We start from the raw sequence: 12,684 nt of genomic DNA on the forward strand, positions 1-12,684 counted from the left end.
GTCATTTTCTGAGGTGTACTAGAAGAATGAACTTTTAACATATGACCACAGTTCAGTCCATAACATCTAGACAATCTTTAGCAGTAGTGTCTCTGCTGATCATTAGGAGAACAGTTAATTTATCAGTAAGTTCTTTTTTTTTTTTCAGGGTGAATCTTCTAATGGCTCAAATGATAGAGGAATGAAATCACTAGTAAATAAAATGACTGTTGCTTTGAAGACGAAATCCGTTAATGTCAGGGAAAAAGTTATCAGTTTTATTGAGAATACATCAACTCCTGTGGACCGGTGAGTTGCTTATATGGTATGAGTTTATGATTAGTAACTAAAGAAACATGTCTTACAGTAAAAGCTAGTTGAATTGAATGTGTTCTAGAAGAATCATAAAGTACATTTTTTAATTAGATAATTTCAGTTTTCATTATAATTGCAGAGATGTCCTTTATTGCTATAATATTTGACTGTAATGATTTCTTTCTTCTTCTGTTCATAATAAATAATGGTACTGCCCCTCTATGTGGTTCACTAAAAAAATATTAAGATGCTATTCTATATATTACATTTCATATAGTAGCTGTTGCCCACATGTCAGATGGATGGGAACTATCTACAAAATGCAGTAATCTCAAAGCAGGAACCTCCTCTTCTCCTCTGGGAATTTGTAACCTAGAAAATTTGGTCATGCTAAATAAAGCAAAAACCCATTTTCTTTCTTTTTTTTTTTTTTTAATTATTTTTTAAAGTACTCTCTACACCCAACATGGGGCTCAAACTCAACAGCCCCAATGTCAAGAGTCAGATGCTCCACCAACTGAGCCAGCCATGCACCCCAGAAACCCATTTTCTCAAGTTTGAGAGTTTAGAAAATCTTCATAGAATTGTGTTCACAGAATATAAGTGACCCCTGTTTTCTCACAAATTACAAAAGAAGGGTTTAGCTAACAAATGATGTTTATGAATGTGAGTTTTAATGTTTCTTACTGGAACTGTAGAGTCCACAGTGGTTTTTCCTCCACATAGTAGTCTGGTTGATCTTTCTTGTTCCTGCAGTTCAAAACTAACCTAGTAATTCCAACACAGAATTTGTTGCTAAGCAAGCCTGATCTTGAAAGTGCATTATTTCATTTCACTCTCATGTCTTCCTTGCAGTATCCTAGGAAAGTTGAAACATTTGACTTTAAGAATTGAATGTCAGAAATCTATTGTTACTTTTTAATTATAGCATATATGCATACAAAAGTACATGTTTTTCCTTGCTTAGTAAATAGCAAAGAAGAGAGTAGGTTATTTTCACAAATCCAAAAAAACTGTGCCTGTCTAAAATGGCCCACTGATAAATAATATTAAAGTGTTTTATCAAGCCTCAGGGTCTTTTTTGCTCATTAAAATTGTTCTCCAGGGGCGCCTGGGTGGCTCAGTCGGTTAAGCGTCTGCCTTCAGCTCAGGTCATGATCTCAGAGTCCTGGGATCGAGCCCCGCATTGGGCTCCCTGCTCGGCGGAAAGCCTGCTTCTCCCTCTCCCACTCCCCCTGCTTGTGTTCCCTCTCTTGCTGTGTCTCTCTCTGTCAAATAAATAAATAAAATCTTTAAAAAAAAAAATTGTTCTCCAAAGCCTGTAACTTTTTTACTTTAAAGTTAGTGCATTCTGAACTAGAGTACTATTGCTAAAATTTGTAGCATGAGCATTTAAAATTATATTTTAAAATGAACTAGTGATAACTCTTACTTGAAAAGACTGTTGCCTTTGTTAAAAAAAATCCGTTGAAACTAGCTTTTCTTCATTTTTCTTTGTACTTGGGATGATCAAAACATTTTCTTTATAATATATGCTCAGGGTTAGAAAAAGTGATTATACTATATTTTTGTTTTAAAGCCGTTGTGTTTTTAATAATCATTTTGTTCTGTCCTCTGCCTCAATTTGCTATAGAATGTCTTTCAATCTTCCTTGGCCAGACAGAGCCTGTACAGAGCGGTAAGCCAATGAGTAGAGCAACTTTCTGGGACCATCCTTTTCCTTTTTAGCATGCCTCATGCTCTCTATAAGCCTCACACTGTCTTAGCTAAAATTTCATGCAGCTGTTTCAAGTGCTAAACTTTTCTTATTCTGCTTTTAGGAGTGTGTGATATTGATTGAGCTGTATTTGGTTTTTGTTTGATCATTTTAATTTTTTTCCTTGCATGCTGCTTTATATATGTCATACCTCAGATAAAAATCAAGTACATTCAAACCCAAGAACTTCATAAAACCTGCAGTTTTTATTCTGAAAGAGAGGATGGTGAAACAAAGGAAATACTTAGTCTCAGAGTTGGCAGGGTGGTAGCTTTGGAGATCATTTGCTTCTATCTTCTGCCCTAACACTAGAGAATATTACTGAGAGAAGGCATAGGTCGTGGTTCAAAATTGCTAATTCAGGTATGTTATGTAATTTTATAATCTTTTTTAAAAGATTTTTCTTAATTAGATGTATTTAGGTTGGTGAAAAAACATACATAAATCAGTTCCAAAGAACCACAGTTCTTTGGTTTTTCCATGAAAGAAATTAGGTCATCGGGGACATGTTAATGCCTAATCCATCTCTTCTCTGTCCCAGTAAGATGGGGTACTTGTCGTTAGATTGTGCAGGTCTAAGTTTAAAAATTTACTGGATCTTCAATTAGGATGCACAGAAGAACTTTACTAACTTAATACTTTTATATGGCTTTACAGTTTTTATACCCACAGAATTTTTCTGCAGTTTAAATTACGATATCAATTACAGCAATATCTATGGACATTTTAAAAGAAATTCTAGTTGTCTTTTAAGATTAACTAATTTATTTATTTATTTTAGAGCGTGCGAGTGAGGGGAAGGGGCAGAGGGAGAGAGAATTCTCAAGCTGACCCTCAGCTGAGCACAGGGCCCGACCCAGGGCTCGATCCCAGGACCCTGAGACTATGACCTGAGCCGAAATCAAGAGTCAGCGGCCCAACTGCCTGAGCCAACCCCGGCGCCCCTCAAGTTGTATTTTAAATATGTTAAGCTTTGGAATAATGGGGTTGACTTTTTTTTTGGTCATTTCGATATTTTCAGTGACTAGAAGTAGCATTTTTAAAAGCAGTAGTTTACTCCTAACTTACTGGTAAGAGTTTTTATTTACTGTGACTATTCCTGCACAATGCCAATTATAGAGCCTCTATCACAATTTTATCTGAGACTATTTTAAAGGCAGTTGCTTCTTTTAAAATTATAATCTATTTGTGAGTCATCTTTCTACCTTCTCTTTTTAGAGAACCATCGAAGTAGTCTAATTTTAACTCCCAATTTTCTCCCAAATTCTTAAGGTTTTAAAAATTTAAATGATCTTCTTTGGTCTACAGGCAAATATTTTGAAAACAGAATTTAGTGAAAAGTTAGGGAGAACCGGGTTTCCTTCTGAGCACAGTAAATAAAGCCTGGTCAAACTATGTTACAGATGTTTTTGTTATTCAGCTAAAAACGTATAAGTATACTGCTTTTTTTTTTTAAAAGAGTCCAGCCATTGAATTTCATTAATTTTTAGCCAGTCTGTTAAGAACTATTTCAGGGGGCGCCTCGGTGGCTCAGATGGTTAAGCATCTGCCTTCGGCTCAGGTCATGATCCCAGGGTCCTGGATCGAGCCCCGCATTGGGCTTCTGGCTCAGCGAGGAGCCTGCTTCTCCCTCTCCCTCTGCCTCTCTCCCTGCTCATGCTTTCTCTCTCTCTCTCTCTGTATCTCTGTGTCTCAAATGAATAAATAAAATCTTTAAAAAAAAAAAAACAAACTATTTCAGCAATGTTTATAAACAAGATTATTAAAATTTTTTTTTCTTAATTGTAAGTAGGCTCCATGCCCAAGGTGGGGCTTAAACTCACAACCCTGAGATCCAGTCACATCTACTGATTGAGCCAGCCAGATCCACCCCCCCCTTTTTTTTTTTTATTTTCGCTTTGTTTATACTTGCCTTCTGGTTCAAGCATCTACTGTAAACATCTTTGTTTCTATGTTATGTCTGTTTAATTATGCTTTACTATAAATCAGGAGAGAACCAATAATCATCTCATACAGTTTTATAATCTAGATGGCACTAAAGTATTTTTAGACAAAGCTGTATTATCTTTGTCTTTTATAAGAAAACTCCATCTGAGTTTTATAGTTGTTTGAATTATTTATTTCATTTGCTCTAATGAATAATATCTTATTGAAGATATGTATTAAGAAATTATTTAAAATACAGACTTGATCTCTATATTCTGGAAAAACTGAATTCTAAGATTAAGACATGTAACTTGAATTTTTCTCCATATTGGATTATCTCTTGATATATGACCCAAAAAAGGCCAGTTTTTCTTCATTGTAGATAATCTTGATGGAACATTTATCTTACAAATAATACAGTGCTTTTTCCCTAGAAACATGTATTTTGTTGAAATATTTTAATTTTTCTTCTTGGTTTGTTTGAGTTTACCTAAAAAGTACTAAGGTATAAATTTTTACGTTAAAAAGAGAGAGGTCATACTTCCTGCAGAACTAATCAAGTTTGAGTTTACATGTTGTTTATGCTTCTGCCACTTGAAAAAGAAAGGCAGATTAAATTTTCATGGTTTATTTACATTTATGTAAAAGAAGTAGCATGTTTCTATTAAAACAAAAGTAACAGTAATAAAAAAAATGGGAGGATTATAATGTGAGCATTGGGTAATGTACAGAATTGTTGAGTCACAATGTTGTACAACTGAAACTGATAAAAAAAAAAAAGGGAGGAAGAACCTTAAGGTATTTGCTCCCATATGAGAAAGCCTTAACACTTCTCCTAGAATTTGAATATTTGGTTCCATAACCTATTTTATCTAACAGATGTGCATAGCACTTGCTATATGCCAGGCATTCTAAGAGCTTTACAAAATATTAACTGATATAATTCTCACAGTAACCTTGAAGGGTAAATATTGTTACTATAGTTGTTTTAGAGATATGAAAACAGAATCACAGAGAGGTTAAATGACTTCCCTAAGGCTACACAGATCTAAGCACTGGTTTTAATATAAATATTAAAAATTTTGTTTAGTTTTTACAGATTGAAAGCATTCAGCCTATCAAGACATAATGCCACTTTTGCTAACATAATTTCCTTATCTTGTTACAGTTTCCCTAACATAACTATCCTAAACTGGGTGTTATGTGGGGGCTAGGGGCAAAGAATATGTACATTTTGTTTAAATATTTATATGATACTTGGTGAAAATCTTTGGTAACTTCTTAAGTGATGATTTCCCCTCTAAAATTCTTTGAATATAGGCATGTGAGCAGCAGTGACAGAGTGGGCAAGCCTTACCGTGGTGTAAAGCCTGTTTTCAGCATTGGGGATGAAGAAGAATATGACACAGGTATAGTAATAACACTTACCTGTAGATGCTTTCCTGATCTAATCAGCAGTGATTAGAGAGAGCATTCTGGGATTAGCCAACAACGACTTAAAAAAAAAAAAAAAGATTCTGTAGATTGGAGAGTCTGTAGTTTTTCTACTAAGAGTTTGGTTTTAGACATCCTAAGTTATGCCTATTAGAATTCAAGCAGAAATGCTGAGTGGCAGTTGATTTGTAGGAGTCTTTAGCCAAAGAGAGAAGGTCTAATAAACTGATGATCTGGGAATTATCAGTGTTGAAATAGTATTTAGGTCCATGGGATTTGATTTAAATCCCCTTGATCCATCCACCTAGAAGATTGAGAGTTGTGAGACTAAAGTCAGGGAATTCCAAAATTGAGACATCTGGAAAGAGCCTTTTTGAATTGGAGGCAATATCCTAAAGGGCCACAAGATGGGGATATTGTGCCAGGGAAATTTGTCATTCTCTGTGGTTGTCTTTGTATTTTTTAAAAATAATTCATTACTTTGGTTCATATTGCGGCTGCCAAGATTACTTTGGTTAAGTAATCATGATTAATATTAATATGTGTTATTGGGTTAGAAAAAATAAAACAGTAAATAAATATACAAAATGAGAGGGAAAAAACTCCCAAATTTCACCTTGCTTTTTCTATTTAGTAATACATGTTGCATATTTTCCATCTCAGCCCATATTCCACCATCATTCTCTTTCTATCATATAAGCATACCATAATTTATTTAATCATTTTTCTCACAGTTCACACTGATAGTTTTCCAGTTTTTTTTGTCTCAAATGATAATATTTTTATACATGTATTTATGAATTTTTGTAAGTATGTATAGAGGGTATATTCTTAGTAGTAAGATTGTTAGATTATAGGGAACCACATTTGACAGTTTAATAAATATTACAAAATCACCTTCCCAAAAACAATGTAACATTGAGGTAAATGAAATTTTCTGTGTGCTATTTCTAATTGGGTTTTTTTTGTCCTTGCCCCTCTCTTTTTGTTGCTATCTTCCTGTTATTTATCAGTCTCTAGCTCTCCCTGAATATTTCAACTTCTTTCATTAATAGTTTTCATTTCAACTATTTTCATTCCTCTGAGAGGCATATGGATGAATAAATTACGGTATATTTTCATGTGTCACGTATTTACACATGTATTTATATTATGGAAAATTGCACAGTAATGAACATGAGAAAACTAGAGCTCTGTGTATCAACATGGATAAATTTTACAGTGTTGGGAGTGAAGAAGCAGTTGTGGAAGAATACAATCCAACTGTCTACTATTTATATAAATGTTACTTAAAATGCAAAACACTACTGTATGTTGTTTAGGGATATTCATGTATGATTAAAGGAAAGGATGAACCGTAACAGTCACTGTTTCTTAGTGGACAAGGGAGAGGAATGTGATTGGGGAGAGAGATACAAGGTTTCCACTTTTTATTTAGGCTGAAAGTGTATAGATATATGAGATTTCCTTTTTTATTATTTCTTTATATTTTGAAGTATTTCTTAAAAAGGGAGGAATATTTGTAATTATTAACCCTAGCAACTGTAATTCCTCTTTCTTAAATTAGAAAAACAAAATAATTAGAATGTCTTACAGTTATCTCATGAAAAAGAAAAAACACTGAAGAGATTTTTACTTATTTATCCCGGGTTGGATTTTTTGGGTTGTTTTTCTCAAAATCAAAAACCAGCAAGAGGAAAAGAACTCTGCCATCTTTGCCCTCAAGATAGGTGCTTCTTATTGGACAATTCAGTCACCTTGTAGAGTCTAGACATAGATTAGAGTCATGTTATGTAAAGCAAAAGTTTTGAAATTCCTCAGATAGTTTAGTCTTTTAAAAATTCATTTCCATTATTTTTTTGAAGTATTTTTTTTGAAGTTGACACACAGTGTTACAAGTGTATTCTTAGTATTTTCACCTCACTTTCTTACCATGTGGCCTAAAGTTTCATAATAATATTTCTGTATTATGTGAGGAGCATAAGGAAATATAGTAGCAGGATTAGAATTGTTTTGTTTTTCAAACTGTATGTTTAAAATATTGAAATTTTTTTTTCAGGCTGTTAAGAAATGTCTCGTTTTTAAAGTTGGTAATTCCCACTTTTAATACTTTCAATTCTTCGTAGATGAAATTGATAGCTCTTCAATGTCAGATGATGACAGAAAAGAGGTTGTAAACATCCAGACTTGGATAAACAAGCCAGACGTCAAGCATCATTTTCCTTGTAAAGAAGTTAAGGAAAGTGGACACATGTTTCCTAGGTACTTTTTAAAATGCCTTCTTCTGAAGTAAAATTAAATTTGGGACGTTAATACAAAAACAACTGCAGAAGAAATTTTCTTTATTCAAGTGTAGGAAGATATAATTTCACTTTGTCAATTTGTATCATATGTCTTGATTTTTATTTTCTTTTTTTAAAGACTTAATTTAGGGGCGCCTGGGTGGCTCAGTCGTTAAGCGTCTGCCTTCGGCTCAGGCCATGATCCCAGGGTCCTGGGATCGAGCCCTGCATCGGGCTCCTGCTTGGCGGGAAGCCTGCTTCTCCCTCTCCCACTCCCCCTGCTTGTGTTCCCTTTCTCGCTGTCTCTCTCTCTGTCAAATAAATAAATAAAATCTTAAAAAAAAAAAAAAAGCTTTAAAAAATAAAGACTTAATTTATTTATTTGAGAGAGAAAGAGAGGGCACACAAGCAGGGGCAGAGGCAGAGGGAGAGGGAGAAGCAGGCTCCCCACTGAGCAGGGAGCCCAGCATGGGGCTTGATCCCAGGACCCCGAGATCATGACCTGAGTTGAAGGCAGACACTTAACCGACTGAGCCACCCAGGCGCCCCTAAATGTCTTGATTTTTAAAAATATTTCTTATGTAGTAATTTTTTATTTTGAAAAATTTAACCAAAAAAGTTAAAGAAACAGTACATTGAACATCTTTATAAACATCTAAGGTTCATCAGATTTTAATTTCTTTTTGCACTGCCCCATCTCTCCATTTATGTATCTATACATAGACACACATACATATACAGTTCTCTTTTGTCAAGCCATTCAGAAGAATCTTACAGATACGACACTTTACCCCAAAATACTTCAGCGTAAATCACCCAAGAATATGAGCATTCTCTTACACAACTTCAATAGCATTATCACTCTTTGAAACCTTAAAATGAACATCATTCAACATATAGTTCACACTCAGATTTTTCAGAGTGCCCCAAAGTATCTTTTCTAGTCTCTTTTTTTCTTCTGATCCAGGATCCAGTCATGGTTCACACATTGCATGTGCCTGTTAATCTCTTTAGTCTCACCCAGTGTCCAACAGTACCACGGCCCTTACCACCATGATGAGTGAATCCTCTGAGGCTAGGCCTTCTATTCTGCAGAATGCCCTGCATTCTGGCCTTGTGTAATATTAGTCTTATTGTATTACATAAAAGTGTATGAGTATGTCCCTATATTAAGTGAGCTGAGACACAGGAGGGTGTGTGTTAATAATTCTGTGCCCATTCTATGTTCAAGGTCCAGTTACCAAATATAAAACATGTAAGGCAGCCCAACTACTGCTTAGTGGCCAATGTAAAGTATACACTATAGTATAGTGAATGAGAATAGTTTATGAATATAGACAATAACTGTGGAAAAGTTTGAAAAGTACTATATTCTATATACCATGCAGAGTAGATTCTAAAAATATTATTTTAATGATTTCTAACTGTATTGTGCATTTTATTATATAAAATATAAAACTTGCTCTTAAACAGTTACAAGATTTTCTGTTAATAAAATATTCTGCATACAATTAAAGAAATTAAAAACTATTATTGGGTAGCTTTTTTGTTTTTAGGTGATCCTTTGTCTATATTCTTTAATTCAGAAAGTGATTTCATCTGGAGTTGAATATTTTTTATTGTTGAAGTAACAGCTGTTTTGCACGACATTTCTTTAAAATTCTCTTTGTTTTTTAATGTTTTTTTTTTCCCCCTCTCAAGTCATCTGTTGGTTACTGCAACACACATGTACTGTTTAAGGGAGATTCTTTCACGGAAAGGATTGGCTTATATACAGTCTCGACAAGCACTAAATTCTGTAGTTAAAATTACATCTAAAAAAAAACATCCTGAGCTAATTACCTTCAAGTATGGAAACAGCAGTGCTTCAGGAATAGAAATCTTGGCAATCGAAAGGTAAGATTTTCTTAGGATGTATTATCTGAATTATTGAATTAGTTTATTATTAAACATAGTTTGTTTCTCTATTTGGGGGAATAGATGGTGGAAAAGGATACTTGAGGCGCTTTTATTAGCATTCTTTGCTGATCTTTTTCTTCTGTATCGTTAGTCATGTGTGGTTAATCAGCACGTGGTTCCGGTGAGTGCCATAGCTAATTTCATAAACTTTTTGACAGAAGGCTCTTCAATCTGTACCATTGCTGCACTAAATGCTGGTTTGCAATCAATAGGAAGCTTGTTTCAGAATATAAGCCAGTGTTTCTATTTTCCTTCATCAAAAAAATTATTGCTTTGAAAAAGTGTCAGTGAAGTAAGCAGTGTGCTGAGTGGTATATTTAGTTTACAGTCTGGTACAAGCTTTTCCTTATTGTCTTATTGTGGACCAGTGACAAACAGTTCCTGGACTGGCACCAAGGGCCATAGGACCACACTGATCTCAAAACTAAACCATCTTTATAATCCTATAAAAATGTGAGGCCCAGAGGAGTTGAATGACTTCCAGATCTTCACACCTAGCTTGTAATTGGACCAAATATAGCCCTCCTGACTCCTGATCTGTGGTTCATTCCATCTGGCTGTGCAGTATATGAAAAATCATCTTACTTTCACATTTAGATTTTCTTTCTTTCGAAATGTGCTTTCAAGTGTGTATTGAGATGTTATGGGGAGTAAATACAAGGGTGTGTCTGCTTGCTTTGTAGGTTACGGGAAGCTTCCCACTGGAAGTGACATCTAAGCTGAGTCTTGGAGTGAAAGCAATTTATATTAATATATATGTATATTCCCCCCCAGGTATTTGATTCCAAATGCAGGAGATGCTACCAAAGCCATAAAACAACAGATCATGAAAGTTTTGGATGCTTTGGAAAGTTAATATAAAAGAGAATTATTTCAAAAGAAATTAAGGCAACCAAGAGAAAGAAACATGGACATATTTTCCTGATTGAATACTAACTGAGGACCTTTCATTTGCTCATGGGGGTGCTTGAATTGCAGGTCTAAGAATGTGTAAATTATTATAATCAATTTCTGGACAGTTAAAATTTTTCTTAAATTTTCTTTTGCATTTTCGGTTTTGTAAAATGATTTATAAAGGTCAGTTATTAAATGACTTTGAAGTAACTGACCCTATGCCCTTATGAATAAGGGTGCAGAACGCAGTTCTGTTTTGAAGAGCTGTGTTTTAAAAGGGAACATGCATCACTTTCAGATTTAAAAACACCCATACACATATATACTTGCAATGTCTTCACTGAAAATTAGAGATAGAACTAGTTGAAGAGACCCCTTTAATTGCTACATTTAGTTTTATCCACTGAGCAGTATCAGAAACAAAGTATTACATAGATTACTAGCTTGCTGTTTCTGTTCTTAAAAAAACATGACATCTTTTTAATGAAGTGGATGAAGATTCCAGCCAACTCGGAAATGCAGTCCAGCTAGTTGAAGCATCAGTTTCTAAATCATTTTTTGTGCCATTAGCTAATGATTTGAACACTGGGTGCTTCACATACTAAACTTCATCCTAATGGTTTCTAAGGAGCACTTAAAAGCTTATAATAAGTAGGTAGGCATACTAAGATTAAAACAAACATTTTGGAGACAGAATTGTACCTGTAAAAATGTCATTGGTCTTTATTACAAGTGGAATATTTGATTTAGGATATTTCAGAACAGGTGTTGTACACACATTGATTTATCCTTACTGAGGTTATGGTCTGTGACCACACTAGTATCCACTTAAATAAAAGCCAGATAATAAGAGAGCTACATAAAGAACAGTTGTTTTATCATCTGTTTCTGAAATTCCTTTCTCTTCTTTGGTTTTTGTCTTCTCTTGCTAAAAGTTCCAGTGTATTGAAACTATTTTTATTTTTTAATATGACAAAACTAAAAAGTGATCAGCTTCATTTTGCAGCTTTCTCAATTTAATTTATTGAGGTCTATATTAGACACATTTGGTGAGAAGAAATCCGGGAACATGTTTGGGGCTATGGAATGACTCCTTATAAAATCTTTTTGGGAACTAGCAAATCCTAACAATCTGCCATGTCCTAAAATGTAATGGATTATCTCTAAGGGGTTGATAGGAGAAACATTTAGATGTACCCTATTTATAACCAGCTATTTTAATTTACTTAATGGAAATCAAGTGAATTACAGGTAACATAGTTCAAGATATTTTATTCTAATATCTAAATAAAAACCGTTTACTTGAGTGGTTGAAGACATTTGCATGAAATTGCACCTGGTGCAGTACTTGATATTTATAACTCTACCCACAGCGGTTGTATTGCATTTTTCTTTTTTTCTTTCTTTGGCGCCCCCTTTAGAAATGCCCTGAAGTCTCCATTTTTTGCCCATTTCAGTCATGGGACTTTTTTCATAATATTAATGTAAAGATGTTTGTGTTACTGTTTATAAATTACAGTTGTAAATAAACCAGTACGATTTGCTCATAACTTTGTTCTTAATGACTCTCTCTCTCTCGTGCTCTTTCTCCCCTGCCCTTTCCCATTTGTAAATCTCTGTCGGTAACACAATATTAGAAAAATGATGGCTACCCTTTCAGTGGAATCTAACGTTCAGGTTTTAGGATTGAAAGTATTAGATTCCTATTTCTGCTCATCTATATGGGGAGGGGGGGAAGAGGTAGTTTAAAACTAATGACATTAAATTCCTCGTGTAATAAATTTCTACCTTGACCTACTTAACTTCCCTGAACTTTAGTTTCTTCATCTGCAATAATATCACAGTTACTAGTCGTAAATATTAAATGAAAATACATGTCACTGATTGTATTAGGTACTTATGTAGTTCATCCTTCCTTAATGGGCCCACTAAGTACAGAACTAGAATTCATTCTGGGATATCCACCTCTTATGGACTCTCAAGGATTGCAGAGTTTGCAACATTATGAGGTTGTTAATATCTTCTGTATTTCCAAGATTAGAAAACAAAGGCTGAAAGAAATTGAGTGAGTGAAAAGGGAAGGTATCCCCTCTTCCCTCCCTACTCCCTGGGAATTATTTTTGCTTTTTAAGGTAGAAA

General features: G+C 34.4%; 1 protein-coding gene across 3 annotated transcripts in view; it reads left to right on the forward strand.

Moving 5' to 3' along the window:
- Positions 1-12,095, forward strand: part of TBC1D23 (TBC1 domain family member 23) — a 54,831-nt gene extending 42,736 nt beyond the window's left edge. For 2 of the 3 annotated variants that reach the window (XM_045902749.2, XM_045902751.3), the window contains exons 15-20: positions 149-288; positions 1,928-1,972; positions 5,297-5,385; positions 7,537-7,672; positions 9,394-9,588; positions 10,426-12,095. In XM_045902749.2, coding sequence (XP_045758705.1) covers positions 149-288; positions 1,928-1,972; positions 5,297-5,385; positions 7,537-7,672; positions 9,394-9,588; positions 10,426-10,507 — 687 coding nt within the window. In that variant the 3' untranslated portion in view covers positions 10,508-12,095. The remainder of the gene's footprint in view (positions 1-148; positions 289-1,927; positions 1,973-5,296; positions 5,386-7,536; positions 7,673-9,393; positions 9,589-10,425) is intronic. The other variant, XM_045902750.2, reaches the window with a different exon arrangement.
- Positions 12,096-12,684: the final 589 nt, after the last annotated feature.

The sequence above is a fragment of the Mirounga angustirostris genome, unplaced genomic scaffold (genome assembly GCF_029215605.1).
Source record: "Mirounga angustirostris isolate CCGP_5_RB_7025 unplaced genomic scaffold, mMirAng1.0.hap1 SCAF_1, whole genome shotgun sequence".
In the NCBI taxonomy this organism is placed as follows: domain Eukaryota; kingdom Metazoa; phylum Chordata; class Mammalia; order Carnivora; family Phocidae; genus Mirounga; species Mirounga angustirostris.